The 13,063-nt window shown below is 45.4% G+C and overlaps 1 protein-coding gene across 5 annotated transcripts in view; it reads right to left on the minus strand.

Moving 5' to 3' along the window:
• Positions 1-13,063, minus strand: part of gpm6ab (glycoprotein M6Ab) — a 47,828-nt gene that overhangs the window by 6,452 nt on the left and 28,313 nt on the right. For 4 of the 5 annotated variants that reach the window (XM_027021005.3, XM_081724372.1, XM_027021004.3 and 1 more), the window contains 4 exons: positions 4,880-5,072; positions 3,274-3,430; positions 752-905; positions 19-95 (listed from right to left, as the gene is read on the minus strand). In XM_027021005.3, the coding sequence (XP_026876806.1) occupies positions 19-95; positions 752-905; positions 3,274-3,430; positions 4,880-5,072 (581 nt within the window). The remainder of the gene's footprint in view (positions 1-18; positions 96-751; positions 906-3,273; positions 3,431-4,879; positions 5,073-13,063) is intronic. The other variant, XM_081724374.1, reaches the window with a different exon arrangement.

Below are 13,063 nucleotides of genomic sequence, written 5' to 3' on the forward strand. Positions count from 1 at the left end.
GCTGATGGACCCACTGACCTCGCTGGACTTGCACAGTTCCTGGAACTTATCCATGTTGCTGCAGACTATTCTGTCCTCGCTGAGGGTCACGATGCCTGAGAGCAGATCCAGCACAGAAACAATTTAAACTGTGATTATCTGTTACTGGGGGGGTGTGAGATTAAATCTGTACTGTGTAGGGTTTCAGATTAGATCTTTACTTTGTGGGGTTTGTGATTAAAGTTCACAGTGTGGAGTTTGAGATGAACTCTTCCTGTGTGGGGGTTGGGGTTAATTTGCAGGGATTGGCTGTACCACAGCACAGAGAGTTTTGTGTCTGTGGGACATCAGTGCAGTGGGACCATGCAGCTCCAGTAAAAGTAAGAATGGGATTCAGTGAGGATACGTAAGGAGCTTTGGAATCGGATGGGTTTGTGGACTGTGGTTGTAAAATTGATGCAGCTATATAAACTTTGTTTTATCATACCAAAAGGACATGATATGGTAAAAACTCTTAGAGGTTTTACCAAAGGTTGGGTATGTTTTGAACCATAAAGCTGCCTGTTCTACAACACATCATGTGTTTTCATAGGTAATGGAGGTGATGTGTTAAGGTGGCGATGACGTTTATGCTTGTGAGGTATCGGCAGTGCATCAGAGTGGTGCACAATTCTGACTGTTCAACTTGGGCTGCATTTCAAGGCATTTGATCGTGGTGTTTGATCGTGGTGTTTGATCGTGGTGTTTGATCAGGGTAAAGGGAGGGACACACCAAACTGGCGCAGGTCAATGCACAGCTTAGTGCTCTCCAGTGCAGTGACATTCTGGCAGGTGTTCCAGATGTTGAAGTACATGAAGACGGGTAGAGAAGAGAAAGCGGTCACTCCCAGCCAGGCCAGCATGAAGATATAGGTCAACATGATGAACTGAGAGAGAGACAGACACATACAGAGAGAGAAGTGAGTGATTATACATCATCCATATACATCGCTCACCTCACCAGGGTTCAGTTCTGGCTCTTTAGTAAATTCAGTGCATCACGGGTTCTTAAATATTTACCATATTTTTACACTGTTTGTCTTTTCTCACTTTGGTGCATTTCTTGAACCATCTTCAACAACTGCAAAATGACGAGTGTACATCCTGAAACCATCTGTACAAAGGGCACCATGCAAAGGAATACCTGCACAATTCTTAAACACTTGCTCAAAATTCTTAGTTTATGTCTGAAAAGCAGACACTTATGTCAGTGAAAATGACACGACAATTCCTTGTGTCACTGTTTACAAACGAGATAGTGAAAGTGCTCAGACACGTTGCCAGGACAATGGTGTACTCTATAAGGACCAAAGCTTTGATGACGATGCACATGGCTGCACCTTTCTGTGTGGCATATATCAATTACAACAGCACAGTTAAACATTACTGTATGTGGGAGACTGACAAGATATCAAACAGGATTCACATCTATGCTTTTACTGTTTGTACTGTAATTTGTTTACAGACATCATTCAGAAAAGTTGTATAGCACCCTCCACAAACACACTCTCTCTCTCCTTCATACACACACACACACACACACACACACACACACACACACACACACACACACACTCTCTTTCTCTCCTTCACACACACACACTCCTTCATACACACACACACACACACACACACACACACACACACACTCCTTCATAGACCCACACACACACACACACACACACACACACACACACACACACACACACTCTCCTTCATACACACACACACACACACACACTCACACACTCTCTCCTTCACACACACACTCCTTCATAGACCCACACACACACACACACACACTCTCCTTCATACACCCACACACACACACTCTCCTTCATACACACTCTCTCCATCATACAAATATATGCCTATCATACACATACACCCCTTATCACACACACACACTCTCCATCACTCACAATCTTGTGAAAGTCAGTAATAACCTCGAGCGATTCATCAGTTCAGACTTTCTGTTCTACCAGAAGGTCTACTAGGACTGTATAAAACATGCCTGACAGATTAAGACAACTGATCCAACCCTGTGGAATGATGTGGAGGCTGAGAGGGTCATTTTAAGAATTCCAGTTCTTATCTGACAACCAGAAAGCAGCTTTGCTGGGTTCAACTTTCTGCCAGTAGAAACACGTGGGACTAATTAGCTAACTTCCTGTGCCACATGTTAAAAATACATGAGGTTTTTGAGATCATCTAGATCATCTATTGATCTAGATATTCCACATAAAATAGTAACAGAAAAAGAATTTGTTGATTTGCCGATTACTTTGTGATCAGCATAATTTGTGGGACCATTCTGAAGCTCTTGCCCATTTTATTTTTGTGATATTTACATTCAACTGGGTGATCACTTAGTGAGAGTGGCCAGCTAGCCATGTGGCACCATTAGATAGCTAGTTGCATTGCTTATTGAGAGAGAGAGAGAGAGAGAGAGAGAGAGAGAGAGAGAGGAAGAAGAAGATGACAGAAAGAATAAGATGATTGAGGAAGTGAGTGAGAGAATCAGAACAGTAATTTATCAAAGACGTTTTCAATCAGTGGCACACCGTCATATGACAGCCCATTAGCAGTACCACTCCATTAAGCCAAGAGACCAGAAGTTCATAAGCACAGTGGTCGATACACTGAGCTCCTTACGTGTAACCCAAAAGCCTTTTTAGCGGTTAGCAAGAATACATACATCGATTTCTCAGTATATGAACTATGCAGCCTACAGTATTTAGAGACAGTGAATCAAGGCAAAGTACCTGCTTAAGTAGAGGTCATTTCAGTCCTGAGATACTGTGGTCTGAATGAAAGGGTTTTAATGCTGAGGCCAACAATGCATTTACAGGGAGCATGTAAGCGTTTACAGTAGGGCTACAAGTGTTTACAGTGAAGCTGTATGTGATTACATTAGAGCTACATGTGTTTACAGGGAGGATGTGAAGCTGTAAGTGTTTAAATGAGGACTATTTGTGTTTATAGTGAGGATGGCAGTGTTTATAATGAAGCTTCTAATGGTGATAGTGAGGCTGTTAGTATTTACAGGGAGTTTATTGGTGTTTATAGTGAGGCAGCTAATGGGTATAGCGAGGCCATTAGTCTTTTTAGTTAGGCTGTTAGTGTTTACAGTGAGACTGTTACTGTTTATAGTGAGGCTGTTACTGAACCCATACAGAATACAGACCCCCCCCGTGGCTGAGGTCGGTGGTAGAGGCCGTAGAAGCCCACTCACACAGACACATTGTCTCTTACCCAGGCGCTCACACAGCGGCCGCAGGTGGTGATCTTGAAGTCCCCATAGAGGTCGCGGATGGCACCAGTGGTGAAGAAGCCCTCCACCATCAGAAGGATTCCATACACGAAAAATGCTGCCGCTACCCCATAGATCACGTACTTCAGGATGTCGATTCTGCCGGAGGAAGCAGGACACACCATTTACACTCAGCTAACCCTCGCACATGGGTGAGGTTTAGCACAATGACCAATCACTGCGGCGATGATGAGCACCTGCACCGCAGAACCCTGAGAAAAAAGCGATGCAATGCTGAGTCACACTAAACTCAGGTGCTCCGTTTCCTCACCTCTCGAGTCTCCCTTTGCTGCGTTTCCTTCTGCAGGGGCTTGTGGGCGTGACGTACACGGAGCAGGTACAGAACCGGCTACTAACGGAATCTCACTGCCTCGAGTTTTGCAGTTACCGTGCCAGCGTATGACACACATCTCTTTCTGTCTCTCTCTACCGCACCATCCCCATCTCTCCAACCTAATCCACACCTCTATCGCTTCCATTCCCCTTCCTCTCAGTCTCTTTCAGTCTTTCATTCTCATTCTCCCTTTCTCCTTCTATCCCCAGTTCATCACTCACTTTCCCACATCGCTCTCCCTTTCAGTACCTGCATTTTGCTCTCTTTCTCCCTCTCTCCATCGCTGGCCGGGTAATGCTCGGGCGCAGGTGTCTTCCGCTCTATTTTTGCCTAACTGGTCAAAGGTGCTGGTGAATGGTTAAAAGTTGTCTTAAGACTAACTAAAAAAAAAGAATGTCACACATTGGCAGGCTGAGGTGATGACTACAGGTGACGTGGCCTCCTAAAAAACCTGACAAAGGAGTGACGACGTTAGCCAGCGCTAGCCTCGCTCTGAGGAGTCACAGCACTGGCCAGAGAAACCACGTCGCTCGGGCCAAACGGGTCGACTAGCCGGCTGAGCTCTCAGCCCTACTGAGGGATTGCTCAGGACGAGCCATGTCCATATGTTTATTTTTACTAAGGAAAGACACACTTTTCCCTTTATAAACGTGGAGGCCGACAAAAGGAGGCTGCGCCGAACGTTTTTATCTGTGGGCCATTTAGCTTGTCTACACTTCTGCTCTCAGTCGCTCCACAACAGCCACAACCAGTTCACCCCAAAACGTGAACATTAATTATGAGCAAACAAAGGTGAATGTGGGACTGAACCATATGGATAAAATATTGAGATTAGACTGTCCTGTACTGTGACTGAAATTAAATTATTAAGTTATTAAAATCAATCATTTTTGAAACACAATGATGAACTCCTAACATGATATGGTCAAAGACCTGCATAGCTTTTAGAAACATTATGGATCAGCACATCTATAGAATACTCATCTAAAGTGTCTGGGATGGGTCAGGAAGCTCACTGCATCCACAGGGCTCAGTCACTCTTTGCAAACTTTTGTGACATCATCCTCGCAAAGGTCAATGCATGAACAATTATAATACAAATAATACTTCATGCTAATGACAAAACAAACAGTACTTTGGTCAAATCAGTACTAACATACTATGCGTGTAAGTCATCACATTTTGTAAGATTGTCCTGGACAGTCCATACTCACATGGTAAAGACATCCAGTGCATCAAGTGGTGAACGGACCACCTCGAAGTAGTTCTGCAGGATGGTGACGGTGCCGGAAAGGGCCTCATGACCGCAGCCGCAGAACAATGCCACCCCGGCGTACAGCAGGACAGTGGCAATCAGGGAGGCATAAGGAATCCCACTCAGGCATTTAATGCAGCACTCAGAGCAGCCTACAGAGCAGAGCAGCACACAAGAACACAGCTCAGAACCAAAACGCCGGCCAGAACACGGCTCGGCCTGCATGTAGCACTGCTCTTCTGAAGTCAGCATTTCTCCTGTGATGATTAAAGCAGGTGCCTTCAACATCAGAGCAAAGAGGCAAGGCACAATCTCAGAGCTGAACATTTCTTCAAAAGTCTACTTACAGTTCTATTTTCAGCATTTGGTCGGCAGTGGCTCTAATCCAGAGCCATTTATATATTTTACTTATTAGTATACATACTTATTAGAATGAAGCGACTGTCAGCATCGGTTTCACCACCTGTCATATATCTTCCGCAGTGTTTAGCTCTAGCACTAATCTAAAACTACTTCCTCTAACATTCTGAACTAAACTCCGCACAAAGGCATCTGAGCAGGAATGGTGTTACCTGTATACCCAGATTAGGATTAGAGAGGTAAGGACTGAGCTAAAATCCAGCACACATCCATCCAATATTCTAAACCGACCACCTAGCAGTAAGAGGGAAGGCTTGGCCTATTATGCCTGGGTGTGACTGCTGGAAATATATTTGACAGGGCAGAGGGCAGAGGGCAGAGGTAGCTCAGTGGTTAAGGTACTTGACTAGTAGTCAGAAGGTTGCGAGTTAAAGCCCCACTGCCACCAAGCTGCCACTGCTGGGCCCCTGAGCAAGGTCCGTATTTGTTCAAATTGTCATAAGTCACTTTGGATAAAAAGTGTCAGCTAAATGTCATCAATGTCCCCAGTACATATTGGTGCAGTTGCCTTGTTCAGTTCTTTCACAGAATATTCCAGCATTAGAATGTTGGGTTGCTGTTGTGTGTACTCAACAGACCACAGTGTACAGGTACGTTCTAGCATGTTCCTGGAGGATTCTCCTCCGTTTAGCACGTCTCTTCTTAGCAGACTGTCACTCCAGCTTTTCCAGATAGCCTTCTGAAAGGAGGGAGGTCACAGTCGGCCTGGCTGATAAAAGCTGACCTACTGAAAGATTTACTGCTTTGATAGGCCTGTGCGCAAACACCATCGCTCACAAATTACACGGAGCCATCCTTGCGAGCCCCAAGGATAAATGCAGCTAACAGTGCAAGACGAGACACACTGGAGAAAAGCAGAGTGATAACACAGACAACAGCGAAGACAACACATGGCAACAAAGTCAACATCATATATAGCAACACAGTGCCCTCTCCTGCTATCTCTGCCCAACACTCAGTCTTAATACAAGAGCGGGTGCGCACACACACACACACAGCGCTGTTAAAATAAAGCTTTTTGTGAGGAAAGTAAACAAAGAGGAAGAGGTTGCTTTCTTTTCCTTATCTGAGTGTTCTCACAGAAATGGTGATCACTCAGAAGCAGATGTGCACACCCACTACCAGGGTGCATTACTTCACTCCGAGCCTCTCTCACCCCACTGGTGGGTGTGATTTACTTCACCCCGAGCCTCTCTCACTGGTTCACTCTGAACCAGGGTGGGTAGTGCCCTGTCTGAGGAATGTGCTGAAAACTAAGGGCTCAGAATGGCATTTTAACTGTGTTTGGGGAAGATCTTAGAATAGGGATCCAATCCAGAAGTTTGAACTGAACAGTTTGTGTGTGTGTGTGTGTGTGTGTGTGTTTGTGGTCTCCTCACAGAATGAGGTCTCCATTAACTGGATTCTGTGGTCGATATCCCACAGGGACAGGGTAAACCTGCTCCCTCACTCTGTCCATCAGATGTAATGATTTGGCCCCAAGCATCTCAGGACAGGTGGGCATACCTGGGCCCTGGAAAAATTTTAATGAAACATGCTGCAAAAACGTCTTCTCCGGTAAGAAACATTTTGAAATAATTTACTACAGCTTTCTTAGATATTCAACACTGTTTAATACAAATGTCCTACTGTGGTTATGTTTAGTAGATGTTTAGATGTTGAGTAGATATTTAGTAGAATTTGTTCAGTTTTTTGTTGTCAGTTAGTAGCATGTTAGTCCCTAGATGGTTAATGTAAACAGGTGTCCTACCTCAAAAAGTCATTTTTCATTTTTGGATATTCAAGATTATTTTAATTTTCTAAAATAATTTTTAAAAATCTAATGTTATTACACTGCATTCAGCCTCTAACCGCATCATAGTTCCAGCAGCCTGCACCAAAACAACAGCAGAATCTAAAATGCATTTTCAGCGCCGCATGTCTAATCAGAGAACATGTTTGTTTTGACGCTGACGAACATCACAGCAGCTCTGCTGGAGGGTTTGAGTAAACAGCTGTGAGGAGAGCCAGACCTGCCGTGGACGTCTGTGATGTATGCTCTGATCTGGTCTTGGGGCAGGGCCCCAACAAAGCGCTAACCGCCAGCAGGAAACCTATTTCCGCTCAACACCATGGGATGGTGATATACTTCACTGTAAGTGAACTCTAAAACAATGACCATTGTTATGGCAACAAAAGTGCCAGGTAAGCAGCATGGGCTTCCTGTTTGAGCTCCTCAGAATAGTTCAATGTTCACAATGTTTTTGGCAGAACATCTCCTCTGCCCAGAGTACCTCGCCCAGGGTGGCCACATCGCTACGCACGCCCTCAGGATGCCCTGCCAGCTCTTCGCAGCAGCTAATTTACAACAGGACAGAAACCATGGGTTTTTCACCAAAGTGTGAACTGTATGATAGAAACGCAGGGCGTGTTCGAATGCAGTACTGACTGTTTGTTTAGCATTATGCACAGATGAGTGGAATCAAGATATCAAAGGTTGAGCAGTGATTATAGCTTCCAGTTAAATTAAACAGGCTATACGATATATGTGTGTGTGTGTCAGTAGACATGTTAAAATAGACTATACGGTGCGCGCGTGTGTCAGTAGACATGTTAAAACAGGCTATACGGTGTGTGTGTGTGTGTGTGTGTATGTGTCAGTAGACATGTTAAAATAAACTATATGGTGCGCGCGTGTGTCAGTAGACATGTTAAAACAGGCTATACGGGGTGTGTGTGTGTGTGTGTGTGTGTGTGTATGTCAGTAGACATGTTAAAACATGCTATACAGTGTATGCATCAGCAAGCATGTTAAAACAGACTACACAGTGTGTGAGTGTCAGTAGACATGTTAAGTGAAGCAGGCCACTTAGCATGTGTCTGTAGATATGTTTTGTTAAGCAGGCCATGTGGTGTGTGTCAGTAGACACACGTCTCAGAAAGCCCTGTCGTATGGCTCTTTCTCTGCTGACTTTAGTGAAGTTGGCATTTACAAACGTTTGACATTCATGATCCAAGTCATGAAATACAACGACATCCTTGGCTAACATTGTTTGAACATTGGTATACATGTGATAAGGACAGTCATCGGTAAAATTGTTACTTTCACACGTTACATTTCACATAAGGGCCGTATCTACCTGCTCAACAGTAGGGGGCGCCACTGCCCCATGCACCTCCCTGGGGGCGATGGATGACTCGGCTTTCAGCCTGACCCTTATCCCAGTGTTAGTGTGAGTCCCAGGCAAAGGTGTCACTCTCTGGTGACCTCCAGACAAAAGGTGGCTAGACACCACCCTTCCCCTGCTATTCAGACTGGCCCACCCTGCTAATAGCTTCAGTGCCCCACCAGTCCCTCTGGGGCAGTTAGAAATAGTGCCACAATAGAAAACCCCCTCTGGAGAACGGTTCAAAACCTTTCCTGAGTAACATGGCTTCAAACGGAACCCTTTAAGTTCAAACAGACCTTAAAGTAGGCCTACTACTTAAAACACCTATTTTAAACCATATTTTTAAAAAGAAAACGTTTCTCTAATCACTTCGGTTTTCAGTTTCCAGTACAGGTATTTTAATACAATTGCACCTTATATTTTAAATAGGTCCAGTGCGCGGAATAATACGTGCACCGTTTCAGCCAATCAAACACACACACAGTGAAAAGTGCGGCGTGGATGGAGAGACGGACGATTTACCCGAACCAGGAGTGTCTCAAAACGCTCCAGTTAACGCCGTGCTCAGTTAGACGCCTGAGAGCGATACTGCGCCGATAAACTAGCTGACAGATGCTCAGCACCTCAGATATTGGCAGGAGGAGACAAAAAAAAATAAGCAGAGATGACAACCCCGGGTGAAGCGGTCATTTTTCTCCCGAGGAAATGGTCTTAACCGTTCTTTATTAGCACAACTTCATTCCTGCCTGCTCGCAAAAGCTTGAGCTCAGACAGTAATTACGTCCACTTTATAGGTACCGCAGAGACTCACTTCCCCTACTGCTTTATTGCAGATGTTTAATACTCACATTTCTCAAATTTTAGCTAAAGGAGCACGTTTATGTAGGGCAAACTGCGTACGGCCTGAGTGAGGAAAAAAAACCTGACGACAAATTCTCATTATTTGAAGTACAATTACTTAGCGCAGCTTGCTAATAATAATTACAAATGGGATCTTATTTAGGACACGTTCTGTATCACTAGCTGTGGCCTCAGTGCCTTTAAAATAAATTAAAAAAAAACGTAAAAAGATTTAAATAACAGACTACGGTGAAACAGAACTAGCCGCCCTGAGACTGGAAACTGTCGCTCTACTAGTGGGGAGCTTCCCTGCGGGCTACCTTGGCCCTCTCCCTCCCAGCCAGACAGAAGGTTGCACAAGCGTCTGTGAAACAGTCTGAGCTTCCCAGCTCTGAGTGGGACCACAGGCAGCTCAAGGCTCAAGTTGATGAGGAGCGCAGCTCTCCCCGCACCTACAGCCAGCATTCCTGAACTCGGAATACGAATGCGTTGGAAAACCGCTATATTTTCATTTGCTCCTATTCATGGGAAGCCATGACTTCAAATCTTCCTATTTTAAGATTAAACGCCCCCCTGCCCAGATGTCGGGCGTGCGTTCCTAGATGTGCCATGGTGTGTCGTTAGGTCTGGCGGGTGGAGGTGTAACTCTCCTCTCCTGCCCAGACGGGAGCTACTGCGTTGCAGCCGTGTGTGAAATGGGGGCGTCAGAGTGGCCGGGGGTTTGAATTAGCTGCTGGTAAAGCTAAAACATACTGCATTGAGCTGAGTTTGTCTCTTACATCATCTGGGTACTCAAAAACACTGACAAACTTAACACCACGCTGGCAAGCCTACCATCAGTCCAACCAACCAACCAAACAACAAATAAATGAATGAATTTATTTATCATAATGGTTACTGGAATCATTTAAATGTTGAACTATTAGCACCAATAAGTCCATCAATATATCATTTTTTTGAATATGGCATTGATATGGTTTTTATTTATTTATACAGAAAATACCAAAATATATACTAATGGATTTAATGACAGCTATATTTTTCAGTTGGTCTCTCATGGCCCTCTGTAGTACTGTGTGAAATTCTCCTGTGCAGTTCGAGTGGGAGGCTGTTGGGTTTTCTGCACACACCACCACACCTGCAACACACACACACACACACACACACACACACACACACACACACACACACACACACACACACACACACACACACACACACACACGCACGTCTCAGTGCTCAGATGCATTGCTTTAACAGGTTTGGTTAGCTACAGTCCTGAGCGGAATACCAGAGCCACACTCAAACTTCGAGAGACAAAGCACGACATCTGTGAGCCATATCTACTTATTTTGAAACGGGTGACTCAGAGCACTAACAGCGTTTCCATGGCACCTATCTGACGCAAAACGGTGCCTTTACAGATGAAATTGGCACTTGTTTCATGATATTTTGACAAAAGAATTTCTTTCTATGATTCTTGGACGCATACAGTAGCATAACTCAATCTATTGTGTTTTGTGGTGGGAGACCAGAGGAATGGTATCTCACAAGATCGTCTCAGCCATTACATGTCACTGCCAAAGGTTTTCCTGCAATCAGACATCGCATTTTTGCTGACAGTCTGTCATATGGCTCCTCGGCTTAATGTGTGTTTTCGTCCTAGAGTGGTCATCGCTGACGTGCTGGGGGTTTGTGGAGGAGACGCTCACAGCAGAGCATTCATTATTAATCTGCCAGACTTTTATCATGATTCTGTCCTGTGTAAACAGAGGGGTGGGCAGGAACATGTGTGTGTGCAGGAGTGTGTGTGTTTCTGTGTGGGTGGGTGTGTGTGTGTGGGAGTGTGTGCTATGACTGATGCCACTGACTGCCACCTCTTATTTGCCAATCTCTATCATTAATGTTGACAAAAGTGTCCGTCTGATCTGTTTGGATCGGCGTGAGTGATTCTGAAAAGTACTAATCAATGATAATGAAAGTGACTGCGGGACCAGGTGCAGATCTCACACACACACACACACACACACACACGCACACACCCACGCACGCGCACACACCCACGCGCACACACCCACGCGCACACACCCACGCGCACACACACGCAGACAGACAGACAAGCAGATGGATACACAGACATATCACACAGACACACACACTGGCACACACAAACCCTGTGATATCCAGGCCCCCAGCGACTCCCTGTGGTCCCGAGGCCCCAGTGACTCCAGACCTCCAGCAGCACAGTCCCTGTGATGGGCCCTTCTTCCAGAGCTGCTTGAAATGGGACACTTCAGCCTGCAGCATGCTGAGCACATGGGTCCAGCTCAACTACACAGACAAAGTGCCTGCCATCCTCCCATTACTGTTAGAGAGAGAGGAGGGGGAGAGAGAGAGGGAGAGAGAGAGAGAGAGAGAGAGAGAGAGAGAGAGAGAGGGAGGGAGGGAGAGAGGGAAAGAGAGAGAGAGGGGGAGAGAGAGAGAGAGAGAGAGAGAGAGAGAGAGAGGGGGAGAGAGAAAGAGAGGGAGGGAGAGAGAGAGAGAGAGGGAGGGAGGGAGAGAGGGAAAGAGAGAGAGAGGGGGAGAGAGAGAGAGAGAGAGAGAGAGAGAGAGAGAGAGAGAGAGAGGGGGAGAGAGAAAGAGAGGGAGGGAGAGAGGGAGGGAAATAGAGAGAGAGGGGGAGAGAGAGAGAGAGAGAGGGAGAGAGAGAGAGAGAGAGGGGGGGGGAGAGAGAGAGGGAGAGAGAGAGAAAGAGAGGGAGGGAGGGAGAGAGGGATAGAGAGAGAGAGAGAGAGGGGGGGGGGGGAGAGACCTATGCCGCCTCCATAAGCCAGTGGCTTCAGGGCTTTTGCGAATGAGTGAGCAGGGCTAGCTTTCTCAAAGTGTCACACAACAAGCGTCACTCTCCACCCACCCCACTTCTGAGGAGCAGTGTATTGTGGCACGAGTTGCCTTTATAGGTTAGAATCCAAGAGGACATATTTATATCCACTGAGAAAATACACTACAAAAATAAACACAGTTAAAATAACAAAAGGTCAGGGCCACTGCTTGAGCCTCACAGAGTGTTCCATCTTCCATGTCCCCAGATCAGGCAGAACTTCAGTCTGTATTATTCAGTTCTGTAGCGATCGGACCAACCTGCCAGTGTTTATAAGAGAGACGCTACAACTGAAGACAGCCTTTTAAAGGTTTGGTCAGTTAGAAAATGATTAGAAATTAAAGTAATATTAATAATAATTAACTAATTTAATTAGAAGCCATTTTATATTTTGACTAAGTTCTTTTGTTGTTTATGATGTTTGTGTCATTTCGTAACACTGCAACTTCTATATTCCTGCTCTTTCACTGGCACTCAGTTAGCATTGTTAAAAATGTGGTGTTTTTTTTATTATTACCAATGCATAAGTGCCAGGAAAAAAAAAACATTTCCATATCAATGAGCCTAAAATAATCCCTAAAAATCTAAAAAACCACCACCAGCTTACAACTGTATCTCCCCTTCAGTGAGTGACACAAAGGCAGCGTGCATGTAGACTTCTGGGATTTGAGGTTTAGGGAGAGCAGCAAGGCACAAGAGATCCTGTTGGCCTGAAGTGGGTGGGCGGAGTCAGACCCCGGAGCCCCCCGCCCAACATGTCCCATAATTCACCCCCTACCCCCACCGTGATTGACACACGAAGCTGGCAGAAACGGCAGGTTCTCGTTAAGAGCCGCGAATAAGCAGTGGCCTT

This window comes from Electrophorus electricus, chromosome 12 (assembly GCF_041902795.1).
Source record: "Electrophorus electricus isolate QZ-2024a chromosome 12, ASM4190279v1, whole genome shotgun sequence".
Taxonomy (NCBI): Eukaryota; Metazoa; Chordata; class Actinopteri; order Gymnotiformes; family Gymnotidae; genus Electrophorus; species Electrophorus electricus.